Here is a 26,255-nt window from a genome sequence, read left to right as displayed (position 1 = left end):
TGATTTACGTAGAAAATGCCAGTGCGCTCAAAATTCTCGTGTAACACAAGAAAACGTTCTTGTTAAATTACCCGCGAAAATTGACGTCGAAATTGTTAGAGCTAGTACGGGACCATTGATTTTTTTTGAGCAACTTTTATGATTTAGGGCTCAGACGAAAGCCGTAACTCTACTTACTTATTTACATGGAGCGAAAGATATCCGCCGTAAGTGGCATTTCTCACTGGGTACGCGGAAATTATTTATGGACTCTTTTATTGCTAAACTTCATTCGTTGCTGCGGTCGCGTTTATACCTTCGACGGGAAAAAGTTGCGAGGTTTTATTGCCGGTGTGAGATAGGACACGTTATTGCACCTAACTTTTGAATGGCGGGAAATTAAAATAGTTTTTTTTTGTGGTCAGCAGTGCGCCACGCCCGGATACCTACGTGTGCGACTCAACTTCCATCAGTTTATAGCGGCTATTTTTAACTCACTTTACCTCAACGCAGACCGCTCCGTTGATGTAATGAATAATGCGATGACTTCGTTGTTTACGCCACTCTTTCATAATTTGTGAAGGACTCACGTTTTACGGTACCATTAATTCCAACACACATATTATGCTACTGTGCTATTTAAGTGTAACAATTGAAACTCTACATCCCCAATGGTTGAAAGTTTTGATCGACAAAATTAAACTTAGGCGGAGGTAACTGCCAGTCTTCTGGTCACCGGAGGCTTCGACTCCGTAGCGAATTTCGCCTATCGCCTATAGGGCGCGTGGGTTTTCATTGCAAAGGGCACGAAGAATTTGCAACTGAGCTCGCTCTACCAATGCTTGCGTGGGCCTGGCAGATAGCCACAGGGTTTATTTATTTATCTTAAAGGAAGACCAACAGCTTAAAACTAACTTATATAATAATAGTAACCACTGAGATTCTATTACAGATCCTCACAAATAGAAACATAATATAAGAATGCACAATTTAACTAACCTATCGCTATAAACATAACTTAATACTTAAACTCACTATGAGTCAAAGGAATCGACTCATCTGAAGAACAGAGTCCGATGTGGTTTCAAGAATAATTTTGTTATTCAAACTAAGGTCTATGTATGTAGAATTCATATATCTTATTTCGTTTCGGAAATATAAAACCGAACAACGGACATCCACAGTGAAGAAGAACGAGCGAAATGTACTACGTCCTGAGAACAAGTAGTCTTGCCCATAGATCTTTGTTCTACGGGTGAGTCCAAATGCCCAAACTCAGTACTGTCCTCGCCGAAATCCCAATCGTATTGAAAAGATCCAGATCAAAGGAAGAAACATAGAATGTTAAAATTGTTGCTTGCACGCCACAAAAACTCATTTTGCCTATAATGAGTATGAGGCGGGGGTAGAACCAAAAGAGAATTGTTTCTTAAGGATTTACAGGGAACTCTAAGTGATATTTGTGATAATAATTCCGGACAATTACTTGAACCTGATGCTATTTTATTTAAATAGTAATTTTATATATTACACAATAAGTTAAAATGTAAACGTAAGGTACAATAAAAGCTTAACTAGAAACTAAATCTAGGATTAAATTACATGAACAAAATTGGGTTCCCGCGGTGCCCAAGATGTCGCAACGTTCCCCCTTTGTATGGCTATGCTAATGCGTTGGACAAGGTTAAGGTTAGCTACCTACATAAGGCATTTAAGTTTCCCAGACAGTCTATTAATTTTCTGGATAAAATTTTGTACTGCTAAAGGACACCTGGCCCCATGACTCCATGGACCAAGGGTTTCGACTCCAAAGGCTGTAAATAGGTAGTCGGAGCCGAGTTTCTGGTACTTATTAGTAATAAAATGCGTTCAATAAAACAAAAGTAATTAAATTCATACACCTCAAGGACTTAAACTTTGTGTTCTTACTTGTTCAGTAACTTCACAATTTGGCTATTTAGTTACAAAGAATTAAACAAATATATTCAAAGGAATTGAAACTTCTTATCCGGATTTAAATCGCGTATATTTGGTTTTTCAAACAAACCAACAAATCGGGCCCTTTATAGGTGTCTGAAAACACAAATATACGCAATTTAATTCCGGATAAATAGTTTCATGTCCTATGTGTAACAATCGCGAGAACTACATTCCTTACGATTTAAAAAAATATATCTCAAAGTCTTATAATAAAAGCCACAAAGACAATCCACGCTGTATTTTACGAGGACACTTACACTAACGGGTTGTTTGATTGGTTGCAGAACTCGATCCGGCATAACCTGTCGCTGCATAACCGGTTCATGCGGGTGCAGAACGAGGGGACGGGCAAATCGTCCTGGTGGATGATCAACCCGGATGCGAAGCCGGGCAAATCAGTGAGACGACGTGCTGCTTCCATGGAGACTTCGAAATTTGAAAAGCGGAGAGGGAGAGTTAAGAAGAAGGTAAATTTTAAGAACTTCTTATGTGTTAAAGATACCTCAGTGAGCCTCACCATGTCACCTGTAAAGATGTTGATTTGTTTTAAAAACGAACGTTTGACAGAAACAAAGGAACTGTCAAGAATTAGAGTAAGAGCGTATTCGTGTCAGGACCCCGATTCAGAACTCTTCGATATTTTAACCGAATCGTTCGATAGGATATCGTTCTCGAATCGACGGGCGTTTGCCGAGCCATTCAGAACATTCGAGTTAAAACGTTCAATACGGATTCGGATACGATATCGTTATCCAACAGCGTTTACGGAGTTAGCCGGTGAAATAGGTTATAAGAAAAATGAAAATCCATTTATATACATTTTTAAGACTTTAAAGGCCTAAAATATAGAAATACATCAAACGCGCTAACAGCTCATGTCTATGGACTAGTAATAAGCTAAGTCTACATTATAGAGGAAATTGTGGGAAAAAAAATTTAAATTAATTGGAGCCAAATTAATATGCACTACGAGCGAATCTGTAGTATCGAGAGGTCAACTTAAACTCAAAACCGGCTTGCGGTCTTACAGCCTTTTAAACCGATTAAACAAAAGAATGAACAAGGTCTAGTCCCAATCTAGGTTATATTTAACTATGTACATTTACAGTTTTAACTAAGTGTTGAAGAGGTGTTTTCATCCATAGATACGGAAATCATGCCAGGTGGTAAGCGACACGCCTATCCATAACAGTTGCAGTGTCACTCAGAGCTTTAAATCGCAAAGATCTTTATGGGCATTGCCACTGCGCCCGTCACCCTGAGACATAAGTTGACAAGTCCCATGTGCCTGTAATATCACCAGCACCCTTACTCTTCTAAACCGGAACACAGTAAAACTCACATTACTGCATGGCGGCAGAAATAAGTAAGATGGCAGTACTTCCCTGGACGATGTCTTTCACAAGGAGTTCTACTGCTACTAAATACAATATGCCATTTGGATAATTATAATAAATAAACTCTCAAATTTGTGACACTCTCGTCATGGTAACCTAAATTGTAACACAACAAAAACGTGTTTTTACCAAATAATGACCCTGTATTTAACTGCCTCCGTGGTCGAACGGTTATCATACCGTACTGCCTCGCAGAGGTCCCAGGTTTGATTCCCGGGCCGGGAGAAATATTTATATGGCCTACATTTATTTCTCTCGTGAGTTTGGGTGTAATTTGTGGTTGTCTATGTGTTTGTCCATGGCACCCGCGAAACAGGGTTTCCCTAGTGTGGGGCTATGTTGAGTGTGTGTGTGTATGTGTGTGTGTGTGTGTGTGTGTGTGTGTGTGGGTGTGTGTGTGTGTGTGTGTGTGTGTGCGTGTGTGTGTGTGTGTGTGTGTGTGTGTGTGCGTGTGTGTGTGCGTGTGTGTGTGTGTGTGTGTGTGCGCGTGTGTGTGCGTGTGTGCGTGTGGTTTATACATACCTGTGGTTTATACATGTAACATAAGTTACTTTTTCTCACAAAAATGAATCTGACAGGGGGTGACACAGTGACGAAAGTTTCCAAGGAGAAGCAATAAAACTATGAAAGTATAGTAGTACACTAGGCTACTCGTAGTACTTATTCTACGAAGACGATGTCGATAATTATTACAGTCAAAGTCGAATAGTCGTTATTTCTTAAGCTAAGCAAATTACACTTGAAATCGTCATACTCATTAAACTCTACTGCTCATTCGTAAGGCAGATTCCCCCGAGATGAATGAGCAAGAAAGAGGGGTCTAGGGGTGTCCATACAAAATATAATTATTACAATATTTGTTATAATTATTAATACAAAGATCGAACACTCAGAAAAAATTCCTTCGATCCGGTCGGATTCGAACCGACGTCTTCTTGCATACCGTGCCAGACGCTATACCAACTAAGCCACGGGACGAACCAACGGACCTCACGAATTCTTCTATGTGCTTGCGTCGTGTCTTTGTACTTGGTCTTTCAACGACTTTTTAGTCGTAGCGCCTTCTATGAGAAATCTATGACAGATTTATCACCCAGTTAGTACCTTTACAGCTACCAGTCCTGGCGACAGAATTTCACAAAAAATAATTGAATATCAATTCAATAAAAATTTAATTATTAAATTTTTTTTTTTATAATGTCAAGTGACAACACGAACAAGTCGTGCGCCTGATGGTAAGCTACACGCCTGTCCATAACAGTTGCAGTGTCGATCAGAGCTTTAAATCGCAAAGATGTGAGGGATACTGCCACTGCGCCCGTCACCCTGAGACATTTGTCGTCAAGTTCCATGTGCCTGTAATTTCACCAGCACCCTTACCCTTCAAGACCGGAACACAATAATGCGGACATTACTGCTTGGCGGCAGAAATAGGTAAGGTGGCAATACTTCCCTGGACGAACTCTTTCAAAAAGAGCACTACTGCTACGTCTTGTTTAATTTAAACATCTTAAATCGAGACTACCTGCAAGGGCTAAACGCGTCACTACCACGGATTTCTCTGTATAATTTTAGTATAAAGCATTGACTTACAAATAAATGGACGACGGGTCTAATACAAAAACCATGAAAAAAATGTCCCAAGTCAACCTATTTAAACGTAGTGACATGTAAAGGAATATGAAAAAGCTAAAACGTTGAATTTAAATTGTAATGTCATCGCAGTACTGTCTTATTTTGCTTGCTTCGCTGTCAGTCGAACAAACGAAGACTAAAGCGTGAATGACGCTCTGTATACGATTTTAACGCCCTATAAGTTCGGACACTTTTTAGCGCGGACCCGACGTCCATATAATTGTAAGTCAATGGTATAAAGTTTTTGTTTCACTATAGTTTTAAACCTCGAAAATGATAAATTTTGAATAACAATCGGAATGTTGTTATAGACGCGTATACATTGACCCTTAAATGAATTTGAGACTTTGTGAAGATGACTGTCAAGAACAGCTGAGTTTATTTTTATTCCTTGTATTAATGTTGTGTCTATCACTATTTTTCATAAAAAAAATTAACATTATTCGTAACATAAATAACATTATCATAAATGTACTGTAACGTTACACGGTAAAAACAGATTACTTAGAAAAAGACAAAATTCTTTTTATGAAGACAAATTTATTAAATCCAACAAAACGATCCTCTCCCTATAGACGCTAGAGAATAATTACTTGATAATAGTAAAAAAACGTCTCAAAAGTGTATTTTTGTTATAAGAGAGAAATATTTAATCCAAGAGTAAATTAATTTACTTCTAGTCACAAAGCCACTGTGGATTCAACAAAATATTTATTTGTTATTAGAAATGTCCGATTTTGATTTGAAAAAAAAAAAGAATTACGAATTGAGAGGTATTCAATTATTTGACTGAAGATTTGTGTTTTCTAATATCAAAAAGGGTAAATTTACAGGGTTATGGATCTAACAGTATGTCTCACTGGCGTGAAAGCACACAAGTTCAGTGTCAAACCTTAAAAGTAGCAGAAATAGGACGGATTCTTCTCAAACGCTTGAGGACTATTCAGTGCCGTATAAATGCTATAGCGGCAGAAAGCACTATCAATTCTTTTTTTTTTATGAGTGATTATTTTGCAGTTGGCCGCTGATGGCCTTTACTGCGCCACCGGAAAAAAAGGGCGAGCTGAAGGCTCACAACCCCCATTCTTCTATCAATTCCAAATATATGAGATGACTTTATACTATTGAAGTTAACAAAACGATAGCGTGTTTCAGAGCACAACTAATGCCATCTAGCAGTGGCGTGATTAAACTAATTGCATGTTGAAGTTGTGCTTGTTACAAGTGTAGTTTGATTTCACGCTGTAACCAAATTTCTTAAATTATGACTATAAATAACACCCTAACATACTAGAGATACTACGTATTGTTTCTTTGGATAAATGACTGTTTATGATTTTTATGATTACAAGCACAAGTAAAAGTAATCGTTACCGCGTGCGCCTTCGGCGACATGTCACGACAACATTGACTATGAAAACGCAACGAAATGTTGCTTTTAGAATATACTCTAGAATTTAGAATATTAATCTGAATAGAAAACTACTTCTTTTTTTGTTTAAGAATATATTTTCTTAAAATACACCCAAGAAATTTTGAATTCATTTAAGATTATTTAAATTTGATGTAAGAGGTAAAAATTTCTTGATGTAAGTAATGTCCAATTAATTGATTAGAAATGAAATAAAATCTTGAAGTGAACGTATTTGTCTCAAAGTTAGAATAAAGTTAAGAGTAAAATTGTATTAGAAAAAGATAAGCAGTATTTTTGTAATGACAATATTTTATTACTTTTAATAAATATTTTTTCAGAATTAGCAAATATTTTGAGAAATTGCTCTTTCTTATTAGTAGAAATCCTTTTTCTCTGTGTAGTGTAATAATGTTAATCTCTTTACTCTTAAACTTATCTCTCAAAGTCACTCTGGGATTCAGATTGTAAACTGCTCTAACCATAAGTTTCTGCGTAATCCCTCGCCAGGAAGGAGACCCGTGTCCATCAGTGGGACGTATAAATGAGTTGATGATGATAAGATTTGAACGAATAAGAGACAGGATAGAGATATCATGAATTGAAAAACGGCCTAGAAACAACGAAGTTTGTTTTACGATTTTCTTATCGGCAGTAACAAAGAGTACTTTCAGTGTATGCACGTTACCATATCCAACCAATCACAATTGCAATCATGCAGTACTTACATGACCTACGACAATCGCGTTGGAAAAGCGCTACGTCGTTGTGTAACGAATTTACGGGTTAAAGGTTTTTCAACGTCAACATTCCAAGGAGAATCAGCACTCATTAAGTTATAAGTTTGAAGGGTAAGGGTGCTGTTAAATTTCGGGCACGTGGGACTTGTCAACTTATATCTCAGGGTGACTGGCACAGTGACAGACCCATAAGGTCGATTGGTGCGATCGGTCGGTGCGATTTAAAGCTCTGAATGACACTGCAACTGTTATGAATAGGCGTGTCGCTTACCACATGGCATGTTTTCCAACTGATTTCTTTATATATACAATATTTATTATATTATTATGTAACTAATATTTATATTATTACCTTCAGCTGAAGTTCCTATATCTATGGGTGAAAACGCCTCTTGACGAAGACTTAATTAAATAGACCTTGTTTATTCTTTTGTTTAATCGGTTTAAAAAGCTGTAAGACCGGATCAGGTCTTTGCGATTTGGGGGCTCTGAGTGGCATTGTAACTGCTTTGGACGGGCTTATTGCTTACCACCACGCAAAGGATTTGTTCGTTCCGTCATTTAAAAATATGAAATCTCATACTGTCGTAAACGTTTCAGGTGGAGTCTATACGGAATGGCGTGACAGCCGACGCAACTCCCAGCCCCAGTAGTTCTGTATCTGAAAGTTTAGACATATTCCCCGATTCTCCACTACACAGGTAAGCAAGATGACAGTACGTACCGTATAACAGTATTTTCACGTTGTGAAAGTGACATAGAAGTCTTCAATAGTTTCGCTGACTCCTAGAAACGCTAGACTAGTCGCTAGATGGTAAGCACAAATCAAACACACATGAAGAAAACGAGAGAGAAAGATGGCATCAAGCCAGTAATGTTAACGAACTCGGATGCGATACTAATACGATTTTAAAGGCATAATAAGTTACCCATACGGGTAATGCAACAACCGAGTTATGTGCCAAGGCTATAAATACTCAACAATTTCTTAAGCAAAGTCGGGAATACTGAAATTTTATGACTGCTGAGTACAACTAGCCACGCATGGTCCACTTTATAAAACTATCGGCATAAAGTTCTGTTGACCAGACTAATAAAACTAAGTTATAGCAACGCTGCTTCTTTGTGATAAAAGGTTTTAAATCATTCATGGCCATTAGATGATGAGTTATGACGATGCTGAATTTCGTCAGCTAGCCGATATTTAACATTTTTATTGCCGAATATCTGTCCGAATTACGGCGCAATCGAGATATTTATTCCTGACTACACTGTCCAACGTATCCGACTATACTCCAAAACCAAGCCCATGTCACATATATCCAAAATATTCTCTGTCATAGTTCGTGGTAATAAAAATATTTTTGCAATGACCATTGATCCCGTTAAGGCGATCGCTTCATTTGGCATCACGAATTTATATGTTAGCGGGCCTTTAGACATTAGTTTTGCATGCTTTCCGTACGTTGTTCGAGATTGTTTACAAGAATCGTTTTTATTATAGATAAATAAATATAGCTTTAAGTTTTGTTTCTGCGTAAGAATTTCGATTATTTGCCTGACTAGCGAATGGATGCTATGACAAATTGATTTCGAAGCAATTTTATATTGCATTAAGAGCAACAAATCGTATGTGGATAACTTTTTCATCACGCTCAATTGTCACGGTATTCATCGGTCCCGTGATACAAGTTTCGTTTCTTTCTTTGACGCTTGTTTGCTTTGGGGGAGCAGCGGTTTTCAGTTGTCGCCGGACTTCCGTCAGAGGGCATCTTCGAATGCGTCGTCTTGTGGACGGTTGTCCCCTATCCCGTCTCTGATCCCTTCGGAGCCAGACTGGGCGACGGATTACACCCCGACTGGGGATTTCACCTCGACCACTGAGTTCTCGGCCGTGGACTACGCGCAAGAAGAACAATTGGCTGGATCTTTAGCTGACTCTATGAAGCTTCAGGGAGCCGATCCATTCCTTCCCACGTAAGGATTTATTATACGCTTTGAAAGCAGACTTTTGCTAAAACAAACGAGTTGTTAAGTTAATCTTTATTTCTATCTTGAGAAATAGTCGAAGTCTGTTTCCAAATATTTTACCATCTCTTTACTATGTTTATCGTACTTTGAAGCCGCTTAACGCTTCAGTAAAGTCGAACAAAGAATGTCGCGACTCGCCCTAGCCCTAGAGTTGCTTTGCTTCATTTAGATTCCTATACTGAGTAGGTAAATTACCATTATGCGGAATAATTTGCAAGGTTAATTCGAATGTCACGCAGAATATTTACGCCTTGAACAGAGAAGGAATTTTCCGATAATATGTTCTGCGGAAACTTAATATTGATTTTTATTATACTGCAACGTATGATAACACAAGATTTTTATATAATACGATGATGACATCCAAACCTAGTGACATAGACTTGAAAAGTTCTAATCTTTAATGGATTTCTCGATGAACATAACGAATACAAAGTCAAAAGAATACAAAGCTTTGAAGTACACTCCGACGCATGATACATCTAACCTAGAAAAAGGCAATCTTATCTTGAACAATCTACAGGTACGTTCCAACGACACTGTCGTCGTCATCGGGTGGGAACTATCGATACAACCAATACGGAACATGTCCGCGGCATCCACATGGAGGCTGCGCGTGCGCTTCGATGTACTCCCACCCCGCGCACCCCGCGCACCCGACGCCGCACCAACACGCGCTTGACCACTTTGTCAGACCCCCGCCACCTGCTGATCCGGCTGATATTATGCAAACAGGTAATTTTTTAATTCTTTATAATGAACTTCATTGATGCAGTAACTGGAACCAGCTTTACTAGATTCTCCTGTCTTTAGTCATTTTTTTCTTCACATGGTTGTCATCGTCACATAGCTGTCTTCAAAGATACCTCACAACTCATGAATGCCTTTTGTTTGTGAATCCAGATTCACAAACAAAAGCGCTCTCCATTTCTTTAAGTAATATCTTTTAATCTGCTAACAGATTGACTGCATGTTTTGCACTTAATGTGTGAAATCTTAGTCAACTTCTTGCAGCCGAGACCTCGACTGCATGAAGTTGATAACGCTTCACGCATTAACTGCATGCAGTCGATTACGGCTGCATGAAATCGGTTTACTGCATGCAGTAATGCGTGAAGTCGTTTTCCGAGACCTCGACTGCATGAAGTTGATAATGACTTCACGCATTAACTGCGTGCAGTCGAAACCGACATCATGCAGATGAAATCGACTGCATACAGCTAATACGTGAAGTTGTTATCATCTCGTGGTCTCGGCTGTATGAGTTGATGACGACTTCACGCAGTAATTGCAAACATGCAGTCAATCTGTTAGCAACCTTAATCAGAATTTCAGCGTTATGTTGTCTGTAATTACCATTAAACTAGGCACTCAAAACTTAGCGGTTTGTAATGCTCACTGGAATCCAGTGATTCCAGTTCGAGCTACTAAATCAATGTCATTCTATCTTTAAGGCTTATGCGGATTCTTAAATATCAACCTAACGTCTCAGAGGACACGACTCAACAGTTTCATGTTTAGATAAAGAAACGAAGATATAGAAAAAGGGGCGTACCGTAAGCTCGTACATACATGGTATGCTATGATGTAACGGCCTGTTTCCCGCAACTCGACGTCGGTAGTTTATGTGGTATTAAATGCGACAATAAAAGCGTTTTTTTTTATTCATTCTAAAAAACGCAATACGTTCCGCCTTTGACCTCATTGTCACTTTCCATTAGGTGAGATGGGAGTCAAGTGCGCACTTATTTTTTTTATAAAAAAAAAACATAACTAGTTTAAATATAATAAATAAAATATTAATTCAATTATTACACATTAAAATATGTGTAATAGATAAGTACGTACTCTGAAAGTGCACGAAAAATTAAAATTATGAATACTATTATTACCAACTTTCACTGCCTCCGTGGCCGAACGTTACCATGATGGACTGCCACACACGGTTCGATTCCCGGGCTGAGAGAAATATTTGTATGGCCTACATATATTTCTCTCGTGAGTTTGGGTGTAATTTGTGGTTGTCTATGTGTCTCCATGGCACCCGCGATACAGGGTTTCCCTAGAGCAGGGTTATGGGTGTGTGCGCGTTATTATTATTTATTATTATATTTCTTAACAAAAGTAATCCAAAATCGCTTCTTTCTACAGAAAACAGCCAAACCCAAATGGTCACGACATCAGATCAAGCACTGCTGAACGGTGGAATGATGGTGCAATCGGGGGCCATGGCCCCTATGGGACCCACGACGGTAATGGGCCAGATAATGGGAGCTTTGAATACAGGCCTCGCGGAAGACTTGAACATTGAGTCTTTGGAACACGGATTTGATTGTAATGTTGACGAGGTTAGTGAATGCTTTATTTTTATTGAATATCATGATATTTTTTGTGAAAATACTTTACTCGTTTGGTATTATTATGATACAAACAGAAAAAAATCTTTCGATCCGATTTGAAACCACAACTGTCGAACCAGCGTCTGTCGCCTTAATGTGGCTACGTCACTAGCTCCATTAGTAAATTTTAAGTTTTTATGTTCAATTAAAGATATTCCGCACTAGCGGCGGCGTAGCAACTCGGAGTTTACCCATATTTCCGATTAGGATCGCATCGCTAGATGCAGTTTCATGGACCATCAACCCTACACACCTACTAATACCTGCATGCAGGACACTCTTATCAATCTATCTTATATTCTTTACAAGCGACAGAACCTTTCTTAAAAGGCATTGTTTGTTTGCCAACAGGTGATAAAGCACGAGCTCAGTATGGACGGAACATTGGACTTCAACTTCCCTCAGCAGCATAACGCGATGGCAGCCGAGGCCGAGAGTCAGTTTGCTGCGCCCGCGCCGCCTGTCCCCACCACCCTCTCGGGGGGAGGCGCACCCCGCACCTCGTACTCCATTACCCCCTCCTGGGTCCACTGAATAGGGTGTCCAAAAGTTCGGGCTTAGTTACCTACTTACAGAGGTTGTTCACGTTGCGTAGACAATTTCCTACTTGTAAATATAAAACTACGTTTAGTGACGCGAACTTTTAAAAGGTTTTGTTTATTAATTTGGCATTATTAGTTGAGATTTTTTTTGTTCTTTATCATGTTAACTAATGTTAAAGTTCTATTTAGTGTTATGGTAAATGGACGGTTACCGATCGTTGTTGAAGTGTCAATTGTGTTAGTAGTAGAGCCTTAGTGTTAAGCTAGGAGGAAGCTTGTGATATAGATAGGATGTTATAATCTATGCTCTTTCGCTTGAATGGGGGTGGGGGGGTGCGGGGATCTTTCCTGTACGGCGTGCTCCATGGTTAATAAAGGTCAGTATGCTTTCATTTACAATATTAATTATTAAGTGAAATAGAAAACATAGCCGAAAGAAAAAGTTCAAAATTCTTCGAAGATAGATCGCCCTAATGGATCCCCGTCCATTATATTTAATTAATACTTAATAATAATGTAGCGAGATGGGTGGACGACATCGTTAATGTTGCGGGCCGTAGACGAGTGGGACTGGCCTGTGCCAGGACGTGGTGGATGGCATAAACTACGGGAGGCCTATACCCAACAGTGGGTGAACTCGGACTTTGGATGGTGATGATGAATAATATTATGCCAAACCACCACACCGGCTACCTAGTTTCAAACTCAGGAATGCCCTTTATTACGAGTACCAGAGCAACGGAATTCACTCCCGGGCCAGAACTAATTTTTAAAAATTCACATCCCAAATTGGTCCTACCGGGAATCGAACCCGGAACCTCCCCATTCAGCGCCTACAGTGCAAACTGTCGTACCGCCCAGATCGTCAATTAACTGCAAAATTATTTATTACCGTGATATTCAATTACTTTTTGTGAAATTACTCCAATGTCGAGTTCTTAGGTTTAGGAAACGAAACTATTTTTCCGGATTTTAATCGCGTATATTTGTTTTTTCAAACAAACCGACGTTTCGGGCCCTTCACAGGTCCCATGGTCACGGTTGACTCGTCGAAACTCGAAACGTGGGTTTGTTTGAAAAAACAAATATACGGGATTTAATATCTTAATTACTCCAATAGTTTGTATAATTACTAAACAAACGCTTAGAAAAAATTCACTTCGAACCAACGTTTCCTAGCAAACCGTGCCAGATGCTATGCCAACTAAGACACGGGACAAACCAACAGACCTCACAAATTTTTCCGTGTGCTTGTTGCAGATCTATGTTTCGATTTTTAACGACTTTTTTGCCGTAACGCCATTTGTGAGAAATCTATGAACGTTTTTCTTCACTCAGCCAGGTATCTTTATAGCTACCAGCTGCTGACTAGAGATGTCACTTTAATAATTGTAATTAAATTTTATTGAATCTCAGAATGTTTCATCACCATGATTTTCAATTATTTTTTTGAGAAATTACTCCATTAGTCTGTTATAATTTATTATCCATAATCAGGAAAACTAAGAAATTAAAGTTCAAAGATGTGTTGGACTTCAAAAATTACGGTGCAAAATCAGTCTAATGATAAAATTATGGCTACGACGTTACGTGACTACCATATGCCTAATGATAATTACTGTTTTTATAGCATTCTCCAGCTGCCATATATTTTTTCTCTTTTGTAGTGATAAATATTGTTTTTATGCAAATTTCCCTTTATCAATTATCGATGTTTTGTGATAATTACACTCAAATTCTTAAAGAAACGATAAACTCAACTGTGAAGATACACAGTATGTCCCATAAAACTAAACTGAATCGTCTTTAAAATATAATAGATCGAAATATATTTTTAAACTCGAAACTATCACAAAAATATGAACAAAGAAGTCGGACGGTGAAATATTAGCTAGCGTTTAACAATACGATGGGGCAATAAATTGGGGAGGTATCTGCGATAATCTACCGAAAGTTTCCCCGGTCGAGTGTCCAATAACTTGGACTTGTACCCGGTATCGCTGGCGGCTACTTAGACAACTATAACTCTATTGTTTTTGGGAAAACAGTGGGGTGAACTGGTTAGTTCACCTCGTTCGTTGCCTCGCTCTCGGTAACTCAAAGAATAGCCTGTTCGCCGGTTAAGTTATCAAATATTTCAAAATAATATAAGTCTGAAAGTAACTGGAGACGCTTGAAACATATTTAGTTACTGTACTAAACAACACAGAAGCAAATGTCAAATGTTGGGTAGCAGTGGCGAGGCGTCCATATAACTCGATTCAGCTTGCCTAAAATTTTTGGGTGTATCATCAAATATTTCAAAGTAATTTACTACATTTTGTATTCAATTATTACGTGTACAATAATTAACCAGTGAAATCTCTTGTGTGCCTATAAGTGTTGTGTTCATTTGTCGCCAAGGCGCCACTTGATAAAGCAAGTGTTTTTGTTATGCTCCGACTTGACAATATTCACGCCTCGCCACTGTTGGGTAGAGAGAAAACAAAGTGTCGATTCTGCCACGAGGTGCATGAAGCTCCTCTGCATCTTCTTACCCTTACGTACGAAGTTTCATACTGGGAAAGCACAGGCCACGGCCACACGACATAAAAACTATCGGAGTTGGGAAAGTCCATCATTCTTCGATGCTTTGAGGCTTTGGCTACGAACTGTAATTACTGGTGATCATAATAGATCGGTTAGTGATCGAAATAATGAGGGGGTTCTTAGGCCTCGAATTAAGCCACCCTAATAATAATAATAATAACTTTAATAATAATAACTAAGTAGCAAACGTCATTCGCCAGAAGCTTTCACTCAAATACGCACTCATACAAGACACAAACACTCCTTAGTACAAATACACACCACAATCTATCCTACAAAATACAACACACAAACTCTACTACGACACGACAATTCATTTTAATAGACCAGATAGAACTGTACAAGATAAAATAAATAAAATTACGTACCTAATAGACATTGCAGTTCCCAACACACATAACAAACCGAAGATTATAAATGAAAAAACCTTTAAATACCCAGAAATAAAGGATGAAGTGTCTAGAATTTGGCGACAGGAAAAGATATATGTTATCGCAGTTGTTCTTTTCATAACAAGCATTATTCCTAATCATCTTCTCCATAGCTTTAAATTGTTAGGGTGTAAAGAAAGCCTCTACAAGCCGCATTGTCAGAAAGGTCAGTTCAGAAGAGGACGAAGTAAAATCTTATTACACACCCACCACATACTCGTAGATACACGCCATACTACATTTACTTCATTTCGGTCCGTGGTTCCAAACCAGCTGACAAGCTGAAAAGAATAAAGATCATAACAATAATAGTAATACTGTAGAAAAGTTGCGAGCGCAACAGAACATTTTATATTTTTAACTAATTAGTGCCTAACGTTTACTAGCGTTTTTTTTTTATATACCAAGTGACTAGACGTAAATGTCGTGGGCCAGGTGGTAAGCGACACGCCTGTCCATAGCAGTTCCAGTGCCACTCAGAGCTTAAACGCAAACCCTGTCACCCTGAGATACAAGTTGACAAGTCCCATGTGCCTGTAATTTCACCAGCACCCCTATACCTCTCAAAACCGGAACGCAGTAATGCTCACATTACTGCTTGGATGCAGAAATAGGTAGGGTGGCAATACTTCTCTGGGCGTACGTCTTTCACAAGGAGCTCTACTACTTAGAAACACACGCCAACTCTTTAATTATATAGTTTTTATAAACAAATAGGAAAAGTTGATCCGGAACAAAATTTTATAGTTCTATCAATCACGCTAAGAATTTTGCGTAAAATTTTTACTACCATATCTTTCAAATTGGAATTACCGCGAGAAATATTCACATTTTTATGGGACCCTCAAATCTGAAGCAGGGAATTCCCTTACACCCTCCCGCATTCGGCTTTACGATGTTAAGTATTACGTAAATAAGTACCTCATTCATGTTTGTGTATCCTTGTACGTGGATTATGAGACGTGATGACTTGCTTATTTATGGAGGAATCCGAAAAAAAAAGCCATAGGTATACTTACGACCGAATCATTTGTTTGGAAATTGTCGTTCGTAGTGCTCAAATTGTACTTGAATGTCTTACGATGGCTTACAAAATAGAGCACTGCTTATTTACGGATATTAGCCGAAAATAGAACGCTATATAACAATAAAGTAGATCTGAGTGTATGAAATGCGCTGCACAAAATTCCAGTAGCAATTAAAAGTATAAAAGCCGATTCAATTGAAAAACATAAGGTTCCGAACCACAAGTACTTGAACAGAAAACGTGTGCTATTTATTCGTATGAATAATAATAATTATAATTAGACTCCGATTGGGTGGCTTGCCAGCGCTCGTGATTCAATTTCACCAATGAGTGATCTTATTTGTGCCCTAATGAGGGAGACCGGAGTCGGTAATTAATCATATCATTTTAGCGTAAACGGTGCCCGTCGCGTCGAGTCGAGCGATCGACTTTAAATAATGGAGCACCACGAAAAAATCCCCAGAATAAGACGCTCGATTTAACTCGCTTCGGTAATGACTTGTTTTTAAGGGGTTACAAAAGAATGAATACGTCTTTACCAGACGGTGAGTTGGCGATGTGAAATTCGTGTTAATTTTTTAATTCCCGAAGCACAGAAATTTAATGGAGGGAAAATGCCGTGCCCGCTCGCGTTAAAACGGGAAAGTGAAAAGTGATTTTACTTTTCTTTAGCTGGTCATTCCAGGACCAGACTTGAATTATAAACAGCTTCTTTCGTAATAATTGAAACTAATAATATAATACTTAATAATGGTTGAAACGTAGCAGTATGTCCGTAGTGTTCGACCTTTATATTAATAATAACAACAACAAACAAGTGTAGTATTTTCACAAAAATATTATGGTTGTTTTTATTTTTAGCAATTGTCGAAGCGACATCTCCGCCGCTGGTAGATGTAAAGGTGCCTGGCTGAGTGAAGAAAAACTTTCGTAGATTTCGCGACATAGCGTTAAAAAAACAAAAATATGGATCTGCAACAAGCACCTAGAAAAAATCGTAAAGTAGCTGGTTCGTTTCGTAGCGTCAGCCACGGTATGCTGAAGGCGCTGGTTCGAATCGAGCCGGATCAAAGGATTTTTTCTCAGTGTTTTTTTATTTTATTTTTATTTAGTTAGTAAGGCTTACCAACTAAATACATACAGATACGTTAAGTATTTATAAAAACTAAACATTTATAACTAGTGTTATGTGTTCGATCTTTGTATTGATAATTATAATGTAAATACGTGTATTTTTGCAGTCACATTTGAAGTGAATTGAGGAATATGCATTTACATAATCTTAGCACAGAGTAGGTAACTACTAAATAATCCGGTCACAAAAGTTCGTAGAATTACATCTATTTTCCAAGTTTTATTGAAAAATCGGTTAAGCTTCTTTACGTGTTAAGCTTCGTTACTTTACGTGCGCGAAACCGAATTCATCTCCTAGTTTGCCACCCTTAGCGGTGGAATAATTTCTTCAAATTTAAATGGAACTACAGCTTAGGTGTCCTCTATCCAACAAAAAAAGAATCATCAAAACCGGTTCACAAACCGGAGTTATCGCGTAACATACATACATACAAAAAAAAATACGCATTGGGAACCTCCTCCCTTTTTGAAGTCGGTTAAAAAGGTAATAAATTTTCACATCTTATTAATTTAGATTCAATTTGTTATAAAGAAAGCGTGGAGACATCGGTAAACACTCGGAGATTTTATTAACAAGCTGATTTTCATAAAGAGTCGTGCAGTCTCGTTTAAATTTCTGAACTCATCGCGTATTCCGTTGGGCTAGCGTCGTAATTAGTTCCGGCCCACCTTTGCACACGATTTCTCGGCACTTGTTAAAAGTTTTCAATTGCGTTACGAGGGACCCTTAACACTGAATTTATTCATTATTTCCCCCACCTCCCTTTCTAGTTAATAAAACGTTCCTTTGCTCTTTTTATTTCCTTTTACTTTTGCGTTATAAGTATTTTAAATATTTGCCGCATGGCTTCTTTGATGAAGCATGAATTATACATTCATCTCGGAATTTTTATTGCTTTATTACATGAGACGTAACAACCGTTTGTTATGTTGATATACTTGTTGATTTTCGAGGTTCAAATGCACATTTGCCGGGTTCATCTTATAATAGACACACTACACAGCAATACTTATGAATGTGTGTTTTGTAATTTTATAAGGGTTGATTAAGTATTTATAGAGAATTTTTAGGTTTTCGCGATTGTTATACATAGGAAATGAAACTTTCTTCCGCATCTAAATTGCGTATATATTTGTTTTGTTAAACATACTAACATTTCATCACGTATTGTATACATTTTGATGTACACGGGGTCTTAGAAGGTTAATATTAAATTTTAATCCGGATTTAGTTAAAAATAGCCCCGGTAAACGGTTTAATTTAAAAATAATGGAAAAAAATATCGATATTCTTTTTTATAAAGGAAACCTTTTTAAATTTTACTGCACCCACTTTCTGGAAAATAAAATAATCAAAGTCTGAACATTTAGCATAATGTTTATGTTTAAATATATCTGCAATAATACGCACACTTACTTACTCATAGGTCATTTCCTAAAACACAAAAAAAACACAAAATGTTACATTTTGACAATATATTTTTATTTGTAAAACTACGCCGCCATTGGTGGTTTAACTATATTGTTTGATTAACCTCGTAATAACCTTCAATATATATCTAATGTTTTCGATCTTCAAACTGTGCTAATAATAAACGCCATTGCATTCTCTTCACAGCAAAAAATATGGAATATTTCCAAAGCCCATCAACGTCGAAAGCCGGATGAACACGGCATATCCGATCAGTCCTCTTTTTTATTATTTGACAACTTACTGGTATATTTAAATAAGAATTAACTTAGTTACGCCAGTCAATACTTATTTACATTTACGTGCTTTGAAGTTATTTTCTTATATCTATTTTTAAAATAACCTCTATAGACTTTATCGCTACAGTGATAAAATTTATAATTCTTAATATTAAGTCGATAGGTTGGATTCTTGTATACGAAAGAAAAGATGCGACAAAAAAAAACATATTTCAAATAGAGAACGAACTTATTTAACTGGATTATTTTTAACTGAATCTATCGTACAATTTTGTATTAAAATGCTTATTAAATATATACTTTGTTTATATTTCGGTAATAACTTTTACTCGTTTCCTTAGCATTAAAATTTGCAATTTAAACTAGTGACACTTTGTATAGCTTCAAGTGTGGCAAAGCGTACCTATGCGCATAATCTTCAGGCCCAAAACACAAAATAGTTAATTCAGAAAACCAGCTACCATTGTACTAGACGAAAAAACCTCGTAAGCATCTTTTGAATTTAAGTAATCATATTCAAAATTCCACTCGTTTCCGAGCAAGTAGGGGAAAGCCGTCGATGGTGTCAACTCGGTGTAATTTTGTTGAGGGTTTAGCATTCTTCGACGATGTCGGCCCCGCAAAATTGGATTACGTGCTAAGCGTGCTTCGCCCGCGTAATGTTAACGATTTTATCATTTTATTGCAGCACCCTGTGATTATGACGGACAAATTATGGGGATCAACAAGATTGAACTTCTAACACTTTTAATACAGTAGGCACTTGAAACTTTTCTTTTTCTTGGGAACTGTTTGGAGTGTACTGTGTGTACGGAATTAATGGTATGAAGGCAGTAATAGAAAATGGGAATATTTTTTGTGCAAACGCGGTTGTGTTTTCGGGCCATGAATTTTCTTTTCTTGTCTGTTTTGTTTCGTATTCATGCTTCGGATTTTTATGTAACAATGAATGGTAGGATGTTGAATTCTTTATTTTTATTTATTAGATTTCATTATGGTCAACGTTTTTACTTGCGTTTGCGAATTAAAAAAAGCTCTTTGGGATCGCAAATGTCTATAGACCTTGATTATAACTTTTCATTAAATAGTTTGCCTGTTTGCCTATTGAAGAAACATAGAGCATTTCAGATTCTTACAGCGTAAAGGTAATTTATTACTGACACGTAGATAATGTATGACAATTCGACAAATAATATAATCATAATGTAAATGCTTTTTTATTGTTATGTTATTAATATTAGTTTGTATTCAATATAGATAATAATAATAATGATTTTATTCAAATGAAACTTACAGCACTTACTAGACTAATGTTCAAATTTAAAAAAATGGTTGTATGAGCAAACAAGAATTAAACCATCATAACCTATTCTAGGTACAAGACCTGTGTTAATAGTATGTAGTTAATATTATGAAGATTACCCACATAAATGTGATATAGTATTTGAAAGTTTATATGTAGAAAATTTCCTCGAGAGCCGTACCCTGGGCCATCGCGCCCAAGAAGGCTGGCAACATTTCCCCTTTGAATAGCTAAACTTATTCTTTGGCGAAAATAAGTGCCAGTCTTGCGGTCACCGGAGGCTTCTACGAGGCGCTCTGACAGTTCGTTCTCTAGAAGTTTCACCTGTGGCCCCCAGGAACCCAGGGTTTTAACCGCAAAAGGCACAAAGCTGTAGCACAGACTAAGGTTCGCATTTTTGAGCCTTCTGCGGTTCTCGGCCGCTCTGGCGACAGAGCCTGCGCCACCCATGCTTGCTAGGACATCGGAGGGGGTTACAGCGTCCACACAGATCCTTACATAAGTGTACACTTATGTAAGTGTTGCGAAAGAGATCGTCCAGGGAAGTACTGCCACCATACCTAATTCTGCCGCCAAGCAGTAACGTGAGCATTACTCTGTTCCGGTTCTGAAGGATAAGGGTGCTGGTGAAATTACAAGCACATGGGACTTGTCAACTTATTTAAAGCTCCGATTGGCATTGCAACTGTTATGGACAGGCGTGTCGGTTACCATCAGGCGCACGACTTGTTCGTCATTTGGTAATATAAAAAAACTTACATTTTCTTTCATATATGTACCTCCTTTGAAAGATTTTTTCAAAGAAACCAACGTTTCAGGCTATTTATATTTACAAGTAAAACAATGTTTACGAAAGCACTATCGTTTATGACAGCTACAAACAGAGCGCCTAAGACCTAACTGCTGAATTTTTTGGCTGTGTACTGGTGTTTGGTAGGGCCGTAACAATGGCGCCACCTACCTTAAGGCCGGCGCAGACTGACGTCGCGGCACTGCACGGCATGCCGCGGCATGTCGAAGCGCGTCGCGGCATGCCGAAGCGCGTTGCGGCATGCCGCGGCACATTCGCTGCGCGCCATTCGCCGAAATCGCCGCCGCACTAGTTTCAAACCTTATTTCAATTAGTTTAATTGTCATAATTCTGTGACCGACGTGACTTGCGGGACGTCTGTGGAATGAAACGGCATGCTACGATGTGCCGCGGCATACCGCGTCGTCCTGTGGCATGCCACGACGTGCCGCGGTATAATTGTATCGAAATAAAGTAATATGAATTCTAACCTCGATGAAATAAGGATAAAAATAACTTCATCAAAAATAAAAGCCTTTGCCGTGCCGTGCCGTGCCGCTACGTCACTCTGCGCCGGCCTTTACACATCGTACCAAGCAGAGATCGGTATAGACAGAGTATACACTGTTATTTATAAAACACTAACTGCCTCGTATGACTATATTATTAACATTTTATTTAGATAACAACTTTCGTTTCATGACATTTAATAATTCGTCCAATTTTACTTTCATACAAAAATAAAAACATTGAAATAGATCGTTTTCAAATGTGGTAACTCTGTGCGGTAACAACACACTTGCACGTTTGAACTTGTTACCTTAGTGTGAGGCCAGCCAGACGAGCGTAATTTTTTGAGTTGTGGTTGCGTTTTTTGAGTTGCGCCGTTTGTGCTGCATTCCGTTTCATACAAAAGTACGGTTTGTTTCACACGACGACGCAAAATGAGTTATCTGCCGACTCACGGTCGTAATGACGACTGATTTTCGGTCGCATCGTGCGTCGGGCTGGCGCGGGTGGAGGTAGGGCTGAAGGAAGGGGTCACTTTTGGTATAAGATGCGCGTGAATATAGACTTTTTTTGCGAAAATCTGCGATACGGAAAAATTTATCACCGAGGTTGAATTTTGGCATGTGGTAAGTACTTGAGAAATTGATCTTAATATTCACATAAACTTGTATATAATATATGAATCTACCCGCACTTTAATCGTTTCATATTGAGTGGATGTATCCAGCTTCTTTTTCGAACATCGTCTTCATAAATGCTTACTATTTTTAATGGATCCATTACACTATTACGACACAAACACCCCGCATAAACGCTTAAAAGCAACTGAATAAAAAACCAAGAAATTGGGATGAATGAAAAATAGGACAAGGACCTATGATTGCTTCGTGAACCTATGTGTTAATGAGTTAATATATAAACTTCTGTAAAATAAGTAAGTACACACGGTTAGAAAAAAACTCTCTTTTTCAAAATACTTTTTTTGTGATACATGATAACAGGGCGAACAAGCGTGCGCCTGGTGGTAACCGACACGCCTGCATAGCAGTTCCAGTGCCACTCAGAGCTACAAATCGCAAAGATCTGAGAGGCGCTGCAGCTGCGCGCTTCATTGTGGGACATAAGTTAACAATTCCCATGTGCCTGTGATTTCACCAGCACCCTTACCCGTCTAAAGCGGAACGCAGTAATGCTCGCATTACTGCTTGGTGGCAGAAATAGGTATGGTGGCAGGAGGTCTAATGCTACTATATAACCTTATGTAATTACATAAGGTCTTAAAATATGACCACCACGAATGTTATTAGACTAAAATGAAATAACTATCAGAAGAAATCAAATTATATAATCAGCATGTCACATCGTTAATTACCCAATTTGTCATTACAGTAAAAAAAAAACCTTGCACATTATAGTAATGCTCGGTGATCAACCATTTACTCACTGCATTTTAAACTTTATGTAATGCATTTTTTAAAATTACGATAGCTGCTATCTATTTTGACTGACCTTACCTTGAGCGCCCAGTTACACGACGTGTAAGTTTTAGCGCGGCTGTCCAGATACCACGCTTTCACGTACATTAATGGCGAATCAGAATTCTATTTACTAGGCAACCATATTTAAATTCCTCAGAATAATGCAATCGCGCGGTAGCCGCGTTGACCAGCCAGGCTCGCCTTTGCGCTCGGGATGCTCATTTAAGTTAAAACGATATTAATAGAGCGTATTTTGCCATGACAGTTAGATGCACGCGGTCGCCGCGCTGCAATAGCACGGCATGAGCGCGATGAAATACGTGTCGGATAAAATGCGCCCTAAAGGTCTTGTGGTAAAATGTTGAGGTATGAATGCCAGAGTGAACCAATTATGTGACAGGTCACTTTGTAAGCGCGTAGAGATCGTTTACGAAAGATTTTATTTTTTAATTTGTTTAACATTTTTATTTGAAATAACTAACATGTGGCACATGTTTTTATTTAAAATTATTTCCAATACAAAAATAATGGAATATGCCAATATTTTTATATTACTCAATGATAACCAGTTTTGATGTAACATTTATAGATACATTAAAGTCAGTTTCCATTCATGACATTCAATCTTCTACGACTAACGATTACTCTAATTAGGATATATGTACATACCTACACATACATACCTTCAAAAGAATTGTCGGCTTAAAAGTGAATAATCTCAATAGAGAGTACTAAAAAACCGACCTCAAATTTTCGTGGAATTACATCTATTTACCAAGTTTTATTTAAATCGGTTATCGGAAAGTGCCCAAACCCGGATTCATCTCAGCTTCGGTCTAAGATCATGTACGGGACTTAACACAGGAGATAATAAAAATCGGTTTGAAAAATCGGTTAAAAATCGGAGAGAAAAACGCCTTGAATTGGAGAATAGCAAAATCAACCATTAAAATAATTGATCCTTATAATAAAATTTAGGCGCTATTTATAAAAATGAGTCTTCATTCGTGAACAGCCATCCTTAGAGGTGGATGATTTTTTCAAAATGAAATAAATAATAAATAACGCACACACTCAACATAGCCCCGCACTAGGGAAACCCTGTGTCGCGGGTGCCATGGACACACACATAGACAACCACAAATTACACCCAAACTCACGAGAGAAATAAATGTAGGCCATACAAACATTTCCCCCGACCCGGGAATCGAACCTGGTACCTCTGCGTGGCAGTCCGGCATGGTAACCGTTCGGCCACGGAGGCAATTATTAGTTAGAAATGGGACCACTACGGAGGTACCATCTTTCCAACAAAAAAATAATCAATAAAATCGGTGCGCAAATGCCGCCGGAGTTGTTGCATAACATGCATACAAAAAAAAAGTACAGTCCAATTGAGAACCTCCTCCTTTTTTGAAGTCGGTTAATAACCAAGATAATGACGTGTGTGTAAAAGGATTGCTGCCAGTAAAAGAAGCAAGTACCTAAGTAGACTAGAGCTAATTGTGCAAGATTTCGTCCAGGAAATAATTGCCACCATTTTTACCGCTTGGCAGTAATGTGAGCATCCGATCCCATCTTGAAGGGTGCTGGTGAAACTCCAGGTTCGACCCGTCATTTGATATAAATAATCTCAGTACAGAGTGTTAAAAAACCGCCCTCAAAACTCATTCATCCTCTAGGGTGGTAAACCCTTAGAACTGGAAAATTTTCTTCAAATTTAAATGGGACCACATCTGAGGTACCCCTTTTCCAACAAAAAAAAAATCATCAAAATCGGTTCACAAATACCGGAGTTATCGCGTAACGTACATACAAAAAAAACAGTTGAATTGAGAACCTACTCCTTTTTTGAAGTCGGTTAAAAACAGTAAAAGAGGCCCAGTAACTTAGCAATCGGATAATCCTGAGTCGCTGTTATTATGAGACAACTGTGACGGTTTTATCTTCATATATCGACCGCTCCTATGATCTGTCGTAAGCCACAAGGATAGATGCATCTTTACATAAAACACTTTACTTTTTAGTTGGTCTATTATACTCCGCAATAAAATTATGAAGCATTGAAAATAATATGTATAAAATTTTATTGCAATACGTTAAGAATCGAAGGATCATGCGCATTTTAGGCCTTTGAATACATCAAAATGTTCTGCCGTAAAGTTGTCAATTTGAGTATAGGATATGTTACGTAGGATGGATCGATATATGTTATCAGGCATACCGAAATTACAGTTTTAATCTTTAGACCTAAGTCTAGAATCAAAGTGAAAGCGAAATCTAGAGTCACGTGTAAGACTGGGCGTTGGGCGGCGCCGCCCCGCCCAACGCAACAGGTGCTCGCGCCCGCGCCTCGCGCCCCACTGGTCTCGTCGTCGCTGTAAGACCCTAAGAGGTCAACTATTAGGGCATACGATTTTGTACCTTGTGTTTTACTAAAATGTTCTAATATTAACTTCAAATTACTTTTAATTACGGTTCGAAAAACAGCGCTGTTCACTTTTCACGGTCTGATGTTGAGTCAGGGTCAATTCAGCACAAACTATTGCAGATCTTCAAATATTTGTGTTTGTGCCAATGTGCACTAATGTATGCTGTGTTATACCCCTGTGATTGTAAATGTTTGTTCCTGCTTGTACTTTTGCTGAATTAACGTTTTATTTGTCTATTTAATTTTTAACAAATTACTACAAAGCATATAAGGGGTACACTTTTTGATAAATTATTTTTTATAAATTATAAATGTGTAGCCATTACGTGGTACTGTTCGTCCGCAGACGCTTAAACTCGTTCAGCGATGGTCGTAGATTTTACGTTTCCTATTCCCTTTAATTTACATTTTAACTTAATATTAATTTGGCATTGCAGCTATAATTATCTTGGTGTAATTATCCAATTTAATGGGATAATTATAAGTTACGTATATTTGTAAATGTGTTTAATTACAATTCCCTCCCATTCAAAACTCTTGGAAAATGGGTGAAATTCTTTTAGGAGACAAATGCCTAGCAGTATATAATATGTACAGTATATGTATATAAGTATATAATATGTATAGTATATAATGACATATAACAAGTAAATAATCATTCATACGTTCTAGTAACTTGTAACACAGTGACCTATATAACAGGCGTCTAGGAAGTAGTAATAATGATGTATGGTAATG

At 38.0% G+C, this 26,255-nt stretch overlaps 1 protein-coding gene across 1 annotated transcript in view; it reads left to right on the top strand.

Annotated features, from left to right (window-relative positions):
* The window catches only part of LOC113231880 (forkhead box protein O), a 201,800-nt gene that overhangs the window by 160,417 nt on the left and 15,128 nt on the right, over positions 1-26,255 (top strand). Inside the window, exons 3-8 of the mRNA XM_026466420.1 lie at positions 2,244-2,426; positions 7,743-7,843; positions 8,877-9,119; positions 9,697-9,908; positions 11,325-11,521; positions 11,924-12,491. Of these exons, the coding sequence (XP_026322205.1) occupies positions 2,244-2,426; positions 7,743-7,843; positions 8,877-9,119; positions 9,697-9,908; positions 11,325-11,521; positions 11,924-12,106 (1,119 nt within the window). The 3' untranslated portion in view covers positions 12,107-12,491. The remainder of the gene's footprint in view (positions 1-2,243; positions 2,427-7,742; positions 7,844-8,876; positions 9,120-9,696; positions 9,909-11,324; positions 11,522-11,923; positions 12,492-26,255) is intronic.

Source organism: Hyposmocoma kahamanoa, unplaced genomic scaffold (assembly GCF_003589595.1).
Source record: "Hyposmocoma kahamanoa isolate Upper Pololo Valley unplaced genomic scaffold, ASM358959v1 66, whole genome shotgun sequence".
NCBI lineage: Eukaryota > Metazoa > Arthropoda > Insecta > Lepidoptera > Cosmopterigidae > Hyposmocoma > Hyposmocoma kahamanoa.
The sequence above is the reverse complement of the archived record's forward strand: the minus strand, read 5'-3'. Positions and strand labels throughout refer to the sequence as shown.